Here is a 19,215-nt window from a genome sequence, read left to right as displayed (position 1 = left end):
ACACGACTGGACAGTAATGAGCATCATTGACAGGCATGGCTGCTTGGCTGCTTGAGTTCACTCAAATCAAACGTGGTTAATGATCCATGATTGCAGTTGGATTCAGTTGAATCCAGTTTCAGTTTGGGAACATAACTCATGGAAACTCTCAAACTCAAGCATTGCACGGCCATCCACTAGTTGTTCAACGCCACATGACAACGATAGAAAAATATAAACTGGAAACTTGGAATTAAAAACACCAGATATTAATGTATTTGTTGTTTACCTCTTGTAATCATATCTTCGTCGCAGATTCTCTGGTCAGCTGAAATGTTTTAGGTACAAAGAAATGACTGAACAACTGAACAAAGTCATTCAGAGGAGGCCATTAGAAAAGCAATAAGCGATAAGTTATAGACTTAAGAGAGCCAAGAGAGCTAAATAAAGAGAGCAATGAAGAGTGATAACCAAGTTAGACAACTAGAACAAGGAATGAGTTGACAACAACAACTCCCCAATGATACAACGTTGGGGACTTGTTGGGGACAAACCAACAAGCTCTAGAACAACACAACAAGAACAAGAGTCCAAAACAAAAATATTCTGCTGAATCCGCAGATATCCCAAACGGAGTGATGACCGTAGACACGGTTATACCTGTGTGTTTCCTCATGAATGTAAACATTGTGTCGTGTATTGTGTGTGATAAACGTTGTGTATTGTGTTATTGTGTATCTTATATGAAGCACATTGAGCTACATACTGTTTGCATGAAATGGGATGGACAAATGACAAAGTTAAGTGAGACGTGGACACCAACCTGAGAAGATGGAGCTCTGGTGGGTGGTGTTCCAGATCACCTGGTGGGGGTGGTGGGGGGGTCTGGTGTATTGGACCACCTGGTGGGTTTGGTGGGGGGGTCTGGTGTTCCAGAGCACCTGGTGGAGGGGTCTGGGGTTACCGGTCCCCTGGTGCGGGTGGTGGGGCAGTCTGGTGTCCCTGGTCCCGTGGTGGGGGGGTCTGGTCTTCCTGGTCCCCTGGTGGGGCTGGTGGTCTGGTCTGGTCCCCTGGTGGGGGGGTCTGTCCTGGACCACGTGGTGGGCGTGCCGTCGCCTCGCGGAGCAGCGGTACGAAGGCCAGCTGTCCGTCGCCACGGTGATCACCGTGACAACGCTCCGGTAGCGCCCGCCGCCGCCGCCGCCGCGATGCTCGCCGGCGCTCCTGCGGCCGGCCGCGCCCAGCGGGACCAGAGAGGTGGCCCCATGGGGGGGGCCCTCCTCCCCCTCCCCCCGGGAGGACGACCTAAAGCTGACCTCCAGGTGACCCCTGCCCGGGTCAGGGACCACGCACACCAGCAGGGTCCAGCCCCGCCGGGCCCCCGTCAGGTGGACCGGGGAGGCCAGCGACGCCAGGGGGTCCGCCTCAGCCCCGCCCCGCCCTGCAGACCGCGTCCCGGGGAGAGGAGACCCAGAGAGATCAGACCAACGCCAGGAACCCCTCGCTCTGTCAGAGACACGGGGTGGTCTACATGTGTACGCATACTATGTCCATTATTGTGTGTTTTCTCTTAAACATTTAGAAAATCCCCAGTGGTGAGTGTGTGTGTTTGCTGGCTGGTTGAAGCAGCCTCCCCTGGCACCGAGTCAGGCTGATTGGACCAGCCTTCCACCCACACACACACTCCACCGCCACGTACCGCTTACACATTATACTACTGCTGTCATAAGGTCCCACGGTACAGTCTCAAAGAATACTGTATACGACCGACCTCCGACCACCCTAAACCCCCCTCAAGACCAGTCCCAGGGGAGGAACCCTGAGAAGGAGCGCAGAAGAAGACGGCCTCACCTGCCCACAGGTAGATGATGGGGAGAAGACCAGCCTTGATGATGGGGAGGTACAGCAGACCGGCAGCTCTCTCCGCCATGGCTCTCCTGGTGGAGCTCTGTTGTCGTCTCCGTTGTCGTCTCTCTTGTAGTCCCCGTTGTGTGTCTGCGGAGGGGGTAGGACTGTGTGACAATAGGCTGTGTGTAATGTGATACCAGTCCTGTGTGTTATGTTATGACAGCCCCCCCCCCCCGCCCCGCCCCAGGGGGGAGGGGCCCCCCGGTGAGGCTGGGATTAGCACGGTGTTCAGATGCTTTGGATGGCGGGAGATTTCCACCTCTCCATCACGTGTCTCACACCTCCCCGGGAGGGGAGAGAGGGAGGAGAGACAGACAGGCTGCGACGTGGAGCTCATGGAATACTTGTCTTGTTTACCTGCTGCTTGTGTCGTACTTTTGGGGACGTCAGGAAACACATGAAGGACAGTTTGGAGCTGAGCGGCTGCTGCAGGTGGACTGGAAACCACAGACGCCCCAGCTGCCATCCCACCGAGGTGAGAGCGCTGATCGTATCAATCCACTGAGATAGACGACTGAAGACACACACACACACACACACACACAGATACCCACACACACACACACACAGACACACACATAAACACACACGCAAGCATACATACTCACGCACACACACACACACACACACACGCACACACACACATACCCACACACGCACTGACACACATACATACACACACGCACACACACACACACACACATACATACTCGCGCACACACACACACACACACACACACACACACACACACACACACACACACACACACATACACGCACACAATCATACACATACATGCACGTACGCTCTCGCCCTCTTTCTGTGTGTCTCCCTCTCATACACTAACAAACAGACACGCGCACGCACGCACACGCACACGCACGATCGCACAAGCAACCGCTTTTGAATGACGGGTGGGCGGGATCTCCAAACAGAAAATGAAACTACTTCGTCCATTATCACGCGTCAAGACAAGCGTCCGGAAGCGCGAAAGTATAAAGAAACACTTTAGCGTTTATTAATAGCCACATGTTGCAGAACCTACAGGTAGGTCGGCCTATGCTCGATGTCCGACACGGGCATGGGGGGGGGGTCTATCGCATCATCCACATATTAAACTAATAGGCCTGCAAGCAAGGACATGTGAGCGAGGTGCAATGCTCGCCTTTCCTCTGTCCTCATCTGTCCTCCTCCTCTGTTCTCCTCTGTCCTCCTCTGAACCCTGTCCAGCTGCTCCGGGACCGGAATAGATCCGCCGTCCCGTTCAGTCTGCGTCATGCGCTTCTGTTTACGCACGGGTTGCGGTTCGGCTGCACATAGACTTCTTGTTGTCTTGTGAATTACGTCTTGTATCGTGTTGGTATCTGTCGATGTATTCGCGGCCATAAGTCCATCTGTAGAATGGACACATTTCGATTGACGTATTGCAGTTGGATTATTGACTGCAAAAATGGACGAATAAAGATTTTGTGACTTTTCTGAATTAAACAAGCGTCCACTGCTTCAACGTCTGTCTTGGTTTCCTTCCAGGTCCACTGAAGGTGTTTCTACATTTCTTAAACATGGGCATTTCCTCCAGGAACCTGTCCTGACAGCGTGTCAGAGCCGTTACCCCCACCAGCCCCAACCCTCAGACCGCTGCACCCCATCCTGGTCCTCAGTTCTCATATCCTCACGACAAGCCGGCACAGAATAACAGACCCGTCCTCCCAACATGTCCGTGGTGATGCTCCTCACGCTGTCCCTCCTGGCGTCCATGTTCTGGCCCTCGTCGGCCCACCAGGCCTCCTCCTCTCCAGGCCCCCCAGGAGAAGCCTCTACCTTGGGGCCCGCCGACCTGGCCTTCCCCTGGAGCCACCAGCGCCTGCCTAAGTACACCACCCACGTTCAACACCACACATCAGTAGATGAACAGTAGTCGGCCCGTCACAGAGCGTCATTTCAGATCCTCTCTCCTCTGGTGTGTGTTTCTAACCCTCAGCTACATCGTCCCCCTCCACTACGAGCTCCGACTCCACCCTAACCTCACGGCGCTGAGGGTGAGCGGCTCCGTCAGGGTCCAGGTGGAGGTGAAGAACGACACCAACTGGGTGGTGCTCCACAGCAAGGCTCTGGACATCCACAACGCCACGCTGCTGGACCACAGCATGGCCCTCCTGTCTGAGCAGGTAGGCTAGCTCTGTCCAATGAGAACTCACAGCTAGCCGGGCTCGCTCTGTCCAATGAGAACTCACACCTAGCTAGCTTAGCTCTGTCCAATGAGAACTCACACCTAGCTAGCTTAGCTCTGTCCAATGAGAACTCACACCTAGCTAGCTTAGCTCTGTCCAATGAGAACTCACACCTAGCTAGCTTAGCTCTGTCCAATGAGAACTCACACCTAGCTAGCTTAGCTCTGTCCAATGAGAACTCACACCTAGCTAGCTTAGCTCTGTCCAATGAGAACTCACACCTAGCTAGGCTAGCTCTGTTCTGTTTGGGTGTATTGTGATAAACAACCAGCAAAGAAACTTTAGGAAAGTATGCATGTTTTATTGATATAGCGCCGCAGACGACTGACTCACAAAGTGCTTATACAACAACGACATGCTTATACAAGAAAAACACAACCAAACAAACGCATCACAGTGCCAGGTCCAGGGCTCACCCCGGAGGTGTGTCTGCAGGTCCTCCCGGTTCTGCACCACCCGGGCCACGAGCAGGTGGCGGTGTTCTCCCCCCGGGTGCTGAGCAGCGGCCACACCTACTTCCTCCACCTGGAGTTTGGGGCGGAGCTCACCGAGAGCTTCTACGGCTTCTACAAGAGCAGCTACAAGACCGGGGCGGGCCAGACCAGGTGAGGTTAACTCCGACCGGACCGGACCGGACCGGACCCCCCGTGTAGACCCGGACACCACACACACACCAGCAGGGTTCACCCATAACAGAGGCTGGATGGCCCGGTACCAGTCAAACATCCCACTGTCTCATTTGGGCCACTTCTAAAGGATGTCATATATTTAAAATAGATATTTTTTGTATTATAAACAAAATCCTCCAGTGTTCATTGACACGATTTAAAAGATAAGTCAAGAATCGGTGGTTCTCTGATGATTCATGTAACGATAATCCCAACTTTGAGTGAGGGCCAGTAAAAAAAGGTTCTTGTGCCCAGCAAATATTGTAGAACGTTGAGCCCTGACATGTGTACAGTGTTGTTAAGTCTTATAGTTTGTTAAGGTGTTATAGTTTGTTCCTGCTGTCTCTGTCTCCCCAGGGTCCTAGCTTCCACGCACTTTGAGCCCACCAGCGCCAGGAAGGCCTTCCCTTGTTTCGACGAGCCGAGCTTCAAAGCCAACTTCACCGTCAGCATCCGGAGGAGTCCTGAGCACATCGCCCTGTCCAACATGCCCGTCGTGAGTGTGACCACAGTCAAGACAACTTTATTTATAATGCACATTTCATACACAGGGCAGACTCAATGCGCTCCACGTCAAAACACGTCATAGAAGAAAATAAAACAGGATTTCATAGAGACATTTAAACTCCTGGATTTAAAAGAATCAATAAAATACACATGAAAACAGGATTTAAAAGAATACATGGAAGACATTTGAATGGAAGGCATATTAGACACGTGGCCACACATTGTCTTGTGTTGGTGCCATTAGTCCTGCTGGGTTCTAGCAGGACTTCAATGTGTACCGTGTGTAGTTTAAACTGTGTTCCCCGTATTACAGGAGAAGACGGTCAGACTGAACGAGGACCTGATGGAAGACCACTTTGCCGTGAGCGTGAAGATGAGCACATACCTCGTGGCGTTTGTGGTCTGTGACTTCAGCTCCGTCTCAGCGACCACCTCCTCCGGCGTGAAGGTACCGGACTCATGGAAATATTCATCTTTTTCACTCACCTTTTCGTCTGGTTCTTATTTTGATAGGTATAGTCGTCATGTTAGGTGTTGTTGTTGTGTTAGGTATTGGTCGGTATTCGGTCTGGTGTATATGTTATATCACAGTAGTGAACCCTTCCCCAGGTGTCCATCTACGCGGCCCCTGAGAAGCTGCAGCAGACCCACTACGCTCTGGAGGTCGCCGTCAAGACGCTGGACTTCTATGAGAAATATTTCAACATTAACTACCCGCTCCCCAAGCAAGGTACGCACTACGTTAGGCATGGTGTTAGGCATCGCTTTTACCCACAGTGGCTTTGAGAGGCAAACTTAAACACGCTTCAAGTTCCATTGACCATTCCTGGGGCCCTGTACAGTGTGGGGTGTGTGTGGGGCCCCTGGGGTCCAGCACAGTGTGGGGTGTGTCCTGGGGTCCAGAACAGTGTGAGGTGTGTCTGGGGCCCCTGGGGTCCAGCACAGTGTGGGGTGTGTCTTGGGGTCCAGTAGAGTGTGAGGTTTGTCCTGGGTCCTAGTACAGTTTGAGGTGTGTCTGGGGCCCCTGGGGTCCAGTAGAGTGTGAGGTGTGTCCTGGGTCCTAGTACAGTGTGAGGTGTGTCTGGGGCCCCTGGGGTCCAGTAGAGTGTGAGGTGTGTCCTGGGTCCTAGTACAGTGTGAGGTGTGTCTGGGGCCCCTGGGGTCCAGTACAGTGTGAGGTGTGTCCTGGGTCCTAGTACAGTGTGGGTTGTGTCCTGGGGGCCCGGTGCAGTGTGAGGTGTGTCCTGGGGTCCAGTACCATGTGATGGAGTGTGATGATCTCCCTCAGATCTCATAGCCATCCCGGACTTTGAGTCCGGAGCGATGGAGAACTGGGGTCTGACCACGTACAGAGAGACCAGCCTGCTCCACGACCCCCGCTCCTCCGCAGCCCATGACAAACTCTGGGTTACCATGGTGATAGCCCACGAGCTGGCCCACCAGGTACCGACCTCTCAAGATGATCTTCTCGTCTATTCACTTCATCTGACTTCATTCGTCTTTAATGAAACATGATATAAATGTCGTCGTATTGAACGGTTCTAATGTTTAATCTGGAGAGACAGTAAACTCCAAAGGTCTGTTCCACCAGTCAGTGCCCCGGTACTGATGTCAGGTTTCCCCGCAGTGGTTTGGGAACCTGGTGACCATGGTCTGGTGGAATGACATCTGGCTGAACGAGGGCTTCGCCCGATACATGGAGTACATCGCCGTGGAGGCCACCTACCCGGAGCTACGAGTGGTAGGGCTTCTTCTCATGGTCTCACCATATAGCCCCCCATGATGGAGGATCTAGTGGAGGAGCGTCTTCTCGTGTTCTCCTCATACAGACCGCCATGATGGAGGGTCTAGAGGAGGAGCTCTTTCTCATGTTCTCCTCATACGGCCCTACATGATTGAGGTTCTACAGGAGGAGCAGGAAGGATAGAGGAGTGACTCTCCTCTATCCCTTGTGCTCTGCTCCTCACAGGAGGAGTATCTTCTCAACACCTGCTTCGCGGCAGTGGGCCGTGACTCCCTCAACTCGTCCAGGCCCATCTCCAGCCCGGCGGAGAACCCCACCCAGATCAGGGAGATGTTTGACACAGTCTCCTATGACAAGGTGTGGCGGCGGAGCACACACACCAACTCATGAGATGGTTTTCACATTTAGTTTCACATCTCTCTCTGTGGTTCTCTACTTCTCTGTAAGTTAGTCACATGCTTTTCCCCCCGCTAGGGAGCGTGCGTTCTGCACATGCTCAGACACTTCCTGACGGACGAGGTCTTCCAGAGTGGGATCGTGCGATACCTGCGCAAGTTCAGCTACAGCAACGCCCACAACCAGGACCTGTGGGACAGCCTGGCTAATGCAAGAGACATCACTTACATAAACTCACCTTCCATACCATAATGTGGGACTTTCTCATCAATCAAATGCAGCCCATGAGCGATATACCCCGGTTGATTATAAAAATTGATTCATTCCACAGACTTGCTCAGAGGAGGATTTCACTTCAGGGAAATTCTGCTACAGCGAGCGGCAAGCCTCAAAGAACGCGGTAATCACTTGTTTCAGGCAGGCCTAATGCCTCAGAGCAGACAGTTTCCACACCGTATTTCATACAGCGTTCTTACATTTAGGCATTGAGCAGACGCCTTCCTCCAAAGAGACTCACCAGCAGATCCAAATTGCAGCAGCTACAAAGAAAATACAATAAACATAATATCCAAGACATTAATAAATTACAAGAGCTAGTGGGCAGAGTAGATTGTCCTTTTCCTTGTAGTGCAGTTAATCTTAAAGTGCCGTCCTAGTTCAACACAGGGGTCCAGCGAGTCAGGTGAGCTCTTCACAGCTAGCACTAGATCATCACTGCATAAGTAGTCAGCAGTCAGTCAATAATCCGTCAATAATCAATAATCAGTTCAGGCTTTGGTGGTCTGAGCTGTGATTGGCTGTTGTGGCTGCAGTACCTGTTTGCAGGGGAGCACTTGAACCTGACGGCCATGATGAACACCTGGACCCTGCAGAAGGGGATTCCCCTGGTAACGGTTGCCAGGGAGGGCTCCCGCCTCCTGCTCAGACAGGAACGCTTCCTGAAGACCGTCCTCCCGTCGGACCCCGTCTGGGCCTCGCTGCAGCGGGGGTGAGCACGCGCACACACACTCACACACACTCACGAGCACACGCATGCCTGCACGGATATGCACACACACACTCACACACACTCAAACACGCTGACGCACACACATACACACACACACACACACACACACACACTACTGTGCCCATGGAAAGAATATGCACGACAAACTCAAAGGCTCTGTATACTTTTATTTGTATCATTTGTATACTTGTTGTTGTACTTTGTACTTCTTGTTCGATTGAAAGCATCTTCTCAAATCATCACCTGACAACTAAAGTCAAGTACATGACCTGAATCAATGGTTCTGGTTATTATCTTGTAGGTACCTTTGGCACATTCCTCTGACCTTCAAGACCAGTTCGTCCAGCACAGTGCATCGACACCTGATGGTCACAAAGACAGGTGAGAGGCAGGGGAGCTCACCTACAGAGCCACATGTTGTGTGTGTGTGTGTGTGTGTGTGCATGTGTACCATTTGTTATGGAATTTTAAACTTTCAACAATTTAAAATAGTTTTGGAATTTAGAATGTGTTTTGATGTGTAAAATAGTGTGCAATGCACTCCACCAACACAAGAAGATAAACATTACTAACCTTGTGTTTCTGATGAACTATGGGTTGTGCTCCATGTTTCTTGGTAATCAGTCTGTCCCATCATTTCATTCTGCCCGAATGAAATGATTGGATGGTTCACCTGTCTGTCTCTCTACCTACCCGGCTGCCTGCCCACACTCTGCCTGTGCTCTCATACCCCAGACCGGGGTCATCGCCAAGGCTAGCAGACCTGTTGCTAAAGCTAGCGAGCTAGTCGTGTGTTTTGGGGGGCGGGGCTTTGTAGGGAGGGAGGACTGAAGGGAGGGTGTGATTTCCTAATCGACCTGACTCTGGTTGGTTCCTCCAACTGCCTGTCCTCCCTCTAGACGACTGACAGTTCTGTGATGGAGGGGACATTAGCACAAGCGTTAGCGACTGTTGTTGTTGTGCTGTCGTCCTCCAGACAGCGTGGACGTCGGGGACGAGGCGGGCTGGGTGAAGATGAACACAGACATGGCGGGGTACTACCTGGTCCACTACGAGGGCCGCGGCTGGGACCAGCTGACCCAGCTGCTGAGGGAGAACCACACGGCTCTGAGCTACCAGGACCGGACCCACCTCATACACAACGCCTTCCAGCTCATCGTGTGAGCATCCCTCTGTCCTTGCTGTTTATCGGGTGTGCTGGGGGGGGGCATGTGGGTCAGGAGGTAGAGCGGGTTGGCTGGTGACCGCAAGGTTGCTAGTTCAATCCCCCGCTCCTTCTAGCTGAGTGTTGAGGTGTCCCTGAGCAAGACACCTCACCCTGACTGCTTCTGACGAGCAGGATGTCGCCATGCAGGGTTGACACCTCCATCCCAGTGTGAATGCGCTTTGAGTGGCCACTGGTTAGAAAAGCCCTTTATAAATGCAGTCCATTTACCATTTGCTGGGCCTAAAGGAGTGTGTACGTGTTTGAATGTGAAATGACATTCGTTATTGGATTAATCTTCCCATGTTGTCGCGCTGCAGGACTGGGAAGCTGTCCATCGGCAGAGCCCTGGACCTGATCGGCTACCTGCCCTGGGAGACCCACACGGTCCCCCTGCTGGAGGGCCTGGGCTTCCTGGAGGCCTACTACAGGATGATAGAGAAGACGGCGGAGCACGACGTCACCCGGAAGCTCAGGGTGAGGAAGGGCGAAGGTCACGCGCGGGCACACCCCTTGACTTGCAGACGGGCAAACCCCATTTCCTCCGTACCCTGTATGCACCGAAGCCGGGTTTCGTAAGCGGTTCAACGTTCGACGAGACCCAGATAACCCCCGACGCTTATCGTACGTCCTACGCATCTGAGACACGGCGTGTGTCGTCCCGTGCAGGCGTACATCCTCCGCTTCTTCGGCGGCGTGATCGACCGGCAGGCGTGGGAGGACGGCGGCTCCATGTCGGAGCGCCACCTGAGGTCAGAGGTGATCTCCCTGGCCTGCGACCTGGGCCACGCCCCCTGTCTGCGGCAGGCCAATCAGAGATTCGCAGACTGGCTCCACTCCGAGGGAACACTCAGGTCTGCAGTGTGTGTCTGTAATGTTGTAGTGCTTAAATATGTAAGGGATAATGTGTAGAACGCCGGTCATTATCGGGAAATAAGCCCCGACAGGACGAACCGGTGTCTTGCTTCGCCCTGAAGGGGCTTATTTCCTGATAATGACCGGCGACGTTCTATTTATTATCCCGCTTATTACACGGCTACTTGTCAAAACGAAAAAATAACTTCACAAGGTGTGTCTTTTTACAATTACCAGCATTCGTAGTGTTGATCAGCAGTGAAATAGTCTGCCAAAGACGTTGACGTCGCTTAGAAACCGAATTGGCTGGGGTTGATAAGTTAGCGGACTACTTGCGGAGTGATACGAGAGACGTGAATCAGAGGCAAAAAAATCCACTTTCCTTGACAGCGGTCATTATATGCTTAGCAATGGACATTATTGAAAAATAATTGACCGCCGGAAGTCGGGAAGGCCCATTCCAATGAACGGAGCATTCCACAGCATTGAGAAGAGCTGTGTAATAATCATCCATATCTGACAAGGTTAGTGCTTAGGGGTGTAAATATTAATCGATTTGTATCGATTTATCGATTATACAGCCGACGATTCGATGCATTGATTCGTCCGCAATAGTATCGATTATTTTTTACAGTGAATAGGCTAATTGCCATACTAGACCTGCACAGTAAGCACTACACTAAGTGTAGAATACTGTTTCTGTATTCTCAATAAAAGGCAAATGATACATTTTTTTGTTGATTTATTTGATAGATATTATATTAATATATATAAAGTAAAACATATTGAGTATTGAATCGTATCGTGGGGAAGTATCGAAAATAATCAAATCGTTGGCTTAAGTAATCGATATCGTATCGAATCGTCATGAAGGCGCCGATTTACACCCCTATTAGTGCTGGAGGGCTGACGTCCAGAGCAGCGTTTCCAGGCATAGTGCTGACCGCAGCTTAGCAGCAAGCTCCACATAGGCCCTGGCTCTTACATGGTGTGTGTGTGTGCACTCTGCCTTTGACCCCCTCTCGGCCCCCAGCCTGCCCGCGGACCTGACGGAGACCATATATTCAGTGGGGGCCCAGGATGACGAAGGCTGGGAGTTCCTCCTCCACACGTACACCGCCTCGCCATCGGAGACGCACAAACACAAGATCCTGGCGGCCATGGGCAGCAGCAGAGACAGGACCAAGCTGAGCAGGTGCACGCTCTCCCCTTCCGTTTAACAGCAGCCTATGGTGCCACCGTGTGGCGTAAATCATGTACTGCATGGTGGTTTTGCTGTATATAGGAATAGTATATATTTTTATTTACTGTTAGATACTAGTGCATAGTTATTAGTTAGTTAGTTTGTCGTAAAGCACATTTTAAATAACTCGTAACTGTTGATTGGTTTCAAACTAAATGCGACTTTCTTTGCCTGTCTGAAACCTGGCTTCATGAATATTCACCCTCAGCAGTTTTTTCTGCACCTGGTTATAATATATATAGAAGGGACAGATTGGGCTCAAAGGGAGGGGGGGTTTTGATCTATGCCAAAGATATTTTTAAAATTAATTTTTAATTTAATTGATTTGTCACGATATAACTTTGTCACCACAAATGTCATTTGTCCTCATTGTAATTTACAGACCCCCCCTCATCAAATATTGACTTTTATGAAAAACTTGATTTATTGAAACAATGTAATTTTAAGAAAGAGGTGATCATCATGGGTGACTTAAATATAAACTGGGAGGATAAACAAAATAGGAAAAATCTGAAAAAGGTTATGGATGGGATGGATTTAACACAGCTAATTCATGGGCCCACAAGAATAACTAATTCCACCAGTACACAGATTGATTTAGTCTTTAGCAACAGACCTGAGAGAATTTTGAAATCATTCAATATGCTAACAGGACTGTCTGATCACAATCTGATTTTAGTGGCAAGGAAGCTGAATAGTAAGCAATTTAAACCCTTGGCTGCATCAGAATCTCATAAAATTCAGAGGAATGAGCAACATAATTTTAAAACCTCAATCCAGCAGGTAAACTGGAATGAGCTGCTATCGGGAAGTAATCTGGAACAAGATTATTTAACATTTCCAAACAAAATACAGGACATTATTAAACAATTTACCTGTAAGATTAAAAATAGGGCCAAAAAGAACAGTCTCCCTTGGTTAAATGATACCATTTTTAAACTGATGAAAGAGCATGATATTGCTCTAAAAATGCATTGAAAATTGCATTTGCGATAATATCGCGATATGACAAAACAAGATTTTCTAACCGCAAAGGCTGCGATTTGATTGGTCACGTGACTTGCGAGTGAGCCGAGCGGAGAAAAGCAGTGCAGGCAGGGAAAGACGCTGCGCTTTAACCTGCTGCACAATGGCCTCAGGCTCGTCAGAAGAGCGCACAGCTGAAAGTTTGGTACCAAAGAGGGGCGGCACATCAGTTGTGTGGAATTATTTTGGCTATAAAAAAGACGATGCTGCGCAACTGTCCCGCATTTCGATCACAGCCTCGTTGGCCTTGAAAAAAAAAACACCTCAGCGCACCAAATCAGCCGGCCGAGACCTCGCTAAAGAGGTGGTCTCGGTTCGCTTGAGATGTGAAAGCGAACGCACCTCGGTCCGATCCAGTTCTAAAAAGCATACGCCTCTTTGGACGTAACAGGCACCTGCTCAGCCGCGCGCATTATGGGAATTATTGTTTGATTAGCGCTAACAGCCAGGGACGTTCACAGGAGTTTTGAGGGGCAGGTGCCTATGGGCTTAAATTTGTCTCATTAATATCTGTAAACGCACAGATGGTGATCTACAAATGTTTTTGATTTGCACACGTGTTTTGCTATCCACAAATACAAATTTATAATTTGTAACTTGTATTTTGGTTTTTACATACTTGTAAATATATTGTGTTTTTGTAAATACACAATTTTCCATTTGTAAAAACAAAAAGCCATTTGCAAAACTGAAAATTCTGCTCGTGAAGTATGACTCAGCATTTGTGGATCATTACTCACGCACACGCATCTCTTTCCTCACTTACGCATTTTTGAGACATTCTTGTCGAAGATCCGCACAGATCCACAAGCAAATAGCTCGTGATTCACAAATGGCCTGCCCTCCTCACAAGTAGGTGGCAGTGTTGTTGTATGCATACAAATATTCCTTCCACAAACACAAATTTAGGATTTGTAACTTGTGTGTTGGTTTTTACAAATAAATGTGTATTCGTAAAAAAAAAGGCATTCGTAAAACTGAAAATTCTGCTTGTGAAGTGTGATTCAGCATTTGTGGATCATTACTCACGCACACGCATCTCTTTCCTCACTTACGCATTTTTGAGACATTCTTGTCGATCCGCACAGATCCACAAGCAAATAGCTCGTGATTCACAAATGGCCCGCCCTCCTCAACCAGTAGGTGGCAGTGTTGTTCTATGCATTGATGTAGCTATGGTTTGCACTGAGCAACCTGACGTCGTTGAAACATCCTTAGCGAGACCGAAAAAAATAAATCAATTATCAAACTAAAGATCAGACACATTCACTGACTGAAGATTATGCAAGTTAAAAGTATATTTTTCGCTAGAAATGTTATTAGAAACACGTTTAATGGTGAATCTGCCCTAAAATATTGCATTTCCCCGTCAGATAATAAAGACTACGTAAACATTTCACCAAATGCTGGGAGAATGTCTCGCCCCCTGTTGGTGCTATTCCTCCATTCATTTAGATGGGCGGAAGAAAGCGTGTACTCTTCACGCTTTGATCAGGCAAGACGTTACACGTACACGCTTTGCGAGGTGGACTATCTATTTCACGCTTTGGCGTGATACCGGGTTGCTCCATCTTCAGCCATGGTTTTACCGCGAAATCGAAAGTCCGCTTAAGCAGAGTGCAAACCATAGCTACATCAATGCATAGAACAACACTGCCACCTACTGGTTGAGGAGGGCGGGCCATTTGTGAATCACGAGCTATTTGCTTGTGGATCTGTGCGGATCTTCGACAAGAATGTCTCAAAAATGCGTAAGTGAGGAAAGAGATGCGTGTGCGTGAGTAATGATCCACAAATGCTGAATCACACTTCACGAGCAGAATTTTCAGTTTTACGAATGCCTTTTTTTTTACGAATACACATTTATTTGTAAAAACCAACACACAAGTTACAAATCCTAAATTTGTGTTTGTGGAAGGAATATTTGTATGCATACAACAACACTGCCACCTACTTGTGAGGAGGGCGGGCCATTTGTGAATCACGAGCTATTTGCTTGTGGATCTGTGCGGATCTTCGACAAGAATGTCTCAAAAATGCGTAAGTGAGGAAAGAGATGCGTGTGCGTGAGTAATGATCCACAAATGCTGAGTCATACTTCACGAGCAGAATTTTCAGTTTTGCAAATGGCTTTTTGTTTTTACAAATGGAAAATTGTGTATTTACAAAAACACAATATATTTACAAGTATGTAAAAACCAAAATACAAGTTACAAATTATAAATTTGTATTTGTGGATAGCAAAACACGTGTGCAAATCAAAAATATTTGTAGATCACCATCTGTGCGTTTACAGATATTAATGAGACAAATTTAAGCCCATCGAATTGTTGACGGGGTGGGGGGTGGGGGTTGAATCGCGGACGAGCGCTGTTGCGGGCGCGATTGTTGGCGGGGGGGGGGGGGGGGGGGGTTGGATCGCAGACGAGCGCTATTGTTGACGGGGGGTTGGATCGCGGACGAGCACTATTGCGGGCGCGATTGTTGAACAACACTCAGAGGGCACTTTTTAATACAAGGCAAAAAGGGCAGGGGCTCAAGCACCCCTAGGGCCCTATGTGTGCACGTGCCTGGTAACAGCACATTGTCTGACCGTCGGGTGAAAATGAGTCAAGGCTCAACATGGAGCAAAGAGGAGACGGAATGTCTATTGGATATTTGGAAACCCTTTGAAATCAGAAAAGCCAAGGCAAATTTTTTATAGCAGTTTTAAACGAGGCCAGAGGAAATGTTAAAATGATCTGGAGCCACTTAAAGAAACTGACAGGGGAAGGTCACAGTAATAGAAAAATGCCTGAAATTAACCTAAATTGAACTATCTTAAGTCAGCCAAATGAAATAGCAGAGGCCTTCAATCACTACTTTGTTGACTCTGTGGCTGAAATCTCCCAGAGTTTCCAAGTAGACCAGGGCAGAGTGGAGCCAGCCACCATAGTATAACCTGAGTCACAGGTCATAAAATTCCCTCAAACCTTCTAAGGCAAAAGATGTGTTTGGGATGGATTCGACTATGCTTAAAGACCTGGGCTTAGTTCTGGCTTATCCTATTATATTTATTATTAATCAGTCAATATAAATTGGACAGTTTCCAAATGCATGGAAATCAGGTATTGTCACTCTAATCTTCAAATCCGGAGATCTAAAATCCCTAAGTAATTATAGGCCGATCAGTATTCTCCCGACAGCATCTAAAATTGCTGGAAAATGGGTAGCTGAGCAGATTATTTACCATCTTGACAACAGCCCAACCTCTCTCCACCCCATGCAGTTTGGCTTTAGGACCAAACATTCAACAGAGACAGCTACATGTCTTTTGTTAGAGAAAATAAAATTCTCTCTTGATTTGGGTGGTGTTGTAGGTGCAGTATTTCTTGATCTTAGGAAGGCCTTTGATACGGTCAATCATAAAGTGCTCCTTACCAAGATATCAAAATTTTATTTCTGTAATGGTGCAATGAAATGGGTGGAATCATATTTAACAAACAGGTCTCAGTCAGTTTCCATAAATAATCATAGATCAAAGTCACTGCAGTTGCCCACTGGTGTGCTGCAGGGATCCATTCTTGGTCCACTCTTGTTCAGTATTTATATTAATGACCTTCCATCTATGTGTCCTGAGGTTGAAACTATAATGTATGCAGATGATACTTTTTTTTTGTACATGGCAGATCCAAGGCAGATGTTGTACATAAGCTTACTAGATCCATGGCTCAGGTTACAACATGGCTGAGAGAGTGTTGCCTGCAATTAAATGTCTCAAAAACATGTGACCATCACATAATTGTAGCGGGAGAAAAATTACAGGTTGTGAGTGAATTCAAATATCTTGGGGTGTTAATTGATTCAAAGCTTTCCTTTAAGGCACATGTAAAAAAAAAACTGCAATACTACTAAATTCAATATCGCAAATTTTCGTTCCATCAGAAATTACATGTCTACAGAGGCTGCCAAAATGTTTCTACACTCTATGATTTTTAGTCATCTGAATTATTGTCTGACAAACTGGTCGCAGGCCAATTTGAGCACATTAAAGCCACTTGAATCACAATACAAACAAGAAATAAAAATTCTAGATAAAAAACAAAACTCTTCCACCACTGTTCGATTCAAAAAAAAGTACCAGCTTTTAAGCTGGGAAGATCTCCAAAAATATTTCAATGTGTGCTTGGTTTTTAAGGTCACTCACAATCTAGCTTCACCACCACTTGCTGAGTACATCAATAGAAGAACAGGTACTGATCGTGTCACAAGGGGATCGTCGAGGGGTGATTGTGTTATTCCATTGCGAAAAAGCATTTTCAGCCTGGTCCGTCAAAAGTGCAAAGGAATGGAATTCAATCCCACAACATATCAGGGAACTAAACACATACAAATTGTTTACTAAGCAGTTAAGACAATGGATGATCAATACATATACATGTCAGCACTAAAATAATTTGTTGTGAATGTGGTCAACACACTATGTATTTACTTTATTATTTTTTTTCACTGGTGCTTTGTATTTTGTGTTCTGTTGTTTTACCTTAGTTAGTCAGTTCTGTTTGTTCTGTGATGCCCTGTTTTGTGCTGTGGGCTTCCGTCCTGTTTATGTTGTTGTTTTTTTATCTTGTTTAATTGTATTTTCATTTAACATCGATGCCAGGGGACTACAGATGAAAAATAGCCTTTTGGCTAATTCTGGCATTTTTAACCCATGTATGGTCATGTGTTTTATTAATTTGCACTGTCCCCTTCTTAAATAAACTGAATTGAATTGCGTGTGTAAAAGACTTCTGGAGATGGCCCTGCAAGGGGAAGTGATTCGCAGCCAGGACTTGTCCACTCTGGTCTACCTGGTGGCCAGGAACCCACACGGACAGCGGCTGGCCTGGGACTTCTTCAAGAAGAACTGGGGCTTCCTGGTTCAAAAGTCAGTATAACTTCAGCAAATGAATTTGAACATATTGAATGTTTGAATGAGAGGTTGTTCCAGAGGGGTCACAGAGACACGCCCCAGTAGTAATGGTTCTGATCTCCTCTGTTCTGCAGGTTCCAGTTGAGCTCATTCTGCATCAGGAACCTAATAGTCGGCACCACGGCCGGGTTCTCCTCAGCAGAAGATCTCTCGGACGTAATTACCATGTTGTCTCACCATGCTTACACACCTAGAAATATACTGTTTTAGTGCAAAGGTTTCCCTTGAGGAACATATCTCTGTACTGTTCTTCTGTCTGTCTACCTGTCTGCCTGTCTGTCTGACGGCCTGTTCTTCTGTCTGCCCTCCTGTCTGTCTGTCTGTCTGCCTGTCTGACTGACTACCTGTCTGTCTGCCTGTCTGTCTGCCTGCCTGTAGGTCTGTCTGTCTGTCTGTCTTCCTGTCTGCCTATCTGTCTGTCTGACGGCCTGTCTGTCTGTCTGCCTGCCTGTCTGCCTGTCATTCAGTCTGTCTGTCTTCCTGTCTGCCTGTCCATGTTGTCTGTCTGTCAGTCTGTCTTCCTGTCTGCCTGTCTGTCTGTCTGACTGCCTGTCTGTCTGTCTGTCTGACGGCCTGTCTGTCTGTCCGACGGCTTGTCTGTCTTCCTGTCTGCCTGTCTGTCTGTCTGACTGCCTGTCTGCCTGTCTGGCTGACGGCCTGTCTGTCTGTCTGCCTGTCTGACGGCCTGTCTGCCTGTCTGCCTGTCTGGCTGACGGCCTGTCTGTCTGTCTGACTGCCTGTCTGTCTGCCTGTCTGACGGCCTGTCTGTCTGTCTGTCTGCCTGTCTGGCAGACGGCCTGTCTGTCTGTCTGTCTGACGGCCTGTCTGTCTGTCTGACGGCCTGTCTGTCTGTCTGTCTGTCTGTCTGCCTGTCTGTCTGTCTGTCTGCCTGTCTGACGGCCTGTCTGTCTGTCTGACGGCCTGTCTGCCTGTCTGACGGCCTGTCTGTCTGTCTGACGGCCTGTCTTCCCTGTGAACCCAGATGCGGTCGTTCTTCGAGTCCATCGAGCAGCAGGCGTCTCAGCTCCGGGCCCCTCAGATTGCCCTTGACAACGTGCAGAAGAATGTCCTGTGGATGGAGCTGAACCTGAGGCCTCTGAGCGACTGGCTCAATAGACACATTCATTAAAGTGCAAGTCATCGCAAACGGATAATCAACCAAATCAACATGATCCACAGAATATTTTTTCTATCCGTTGCTTGTTGTTTTAATAATTCCTATTTTTTGGACCTTTATTGGAATGCGTTTTTTTTTTCTGAAAACGTTGCAATCGAAGACTGAATTGAGGTTTGGGTTTTGTCCTTTTGGTTGCAGCACTGCGGTTGACTCAATAAAGTGTAAGAGCTGCAGGGCTTTAATTGTGTGTGTCTTTAATTTTTGTGATTTCATATTTGTTTTTGCTTGAATTTATCTAACTAAACAAAGTAGACTAAACAGGATGGATACTGCATCCTGTGATAATAAAGAGATGCAGTACCTAAATAAAATA

General features: G+C 48.1%; 1 protein-coding gene across 1 annotated transcript; it reads left to right on the top strand.

Annotated features, from left to right (window-relative positions):
- The first annotated feature begins 2,821 nt into the window (after nt 1-2,821).
- Nucleotides 2,822-19,084, top strand: erap2 (endoplasmic reticulum aminopeptidase 2). Its single transcript, XM_084468820.1, has 21 exons — nt 2,822-2,935; nt 3,419-3,760; nt 3,870-4,056; nt 4,555-4,724; nt 5,145-5,283; nt 5,608-5,742; nt 5,904-6,024; nt 6,583-6,737; nt 6,922-7,035; nt 7,264-7,395; nt 7,513-7,644; nt 7,766-7,834; nt 8,247-8,422; nt 8,745-8,824; nt 9,420-9,603; nt 9,968-10,124; nt 10,317-10,501; nt 11,536-11,697; nt 17,540-17,680; nt 17,800-17,881; nt 18,708-19,084. Exons 2-21 carry the CDS (start codon nt 3,603-3,605, stop codon nt 18,852-18,854), a joined length of 2,826 nt encoding a protein of 941 aa, XP_084324946.1. The 5' UTR covers nt 2,822-2,935; nt 3,419-3,602; the 3' UTR covers nt 18,855-19,084.
- Nucleotides 19,085-19,215: the final 131 nt, after the last annotated feature.

This window comes from Micromesistius poutassou, assembly GCF_964030765.1.
Source record: "Micromesistius poutassou genome assembly, chromosome: 5".
In the NCBI taxonomy this organism is placed as follows: Eukaryota; Metazoa; Chordata; class Actinopteri; order Gadiformes; family Gadidae; genus Micromesistius; species Micromesistius poutassou.
This window is presented reverse-complemented; position numbering and strand designations above follow the sequence as displayed.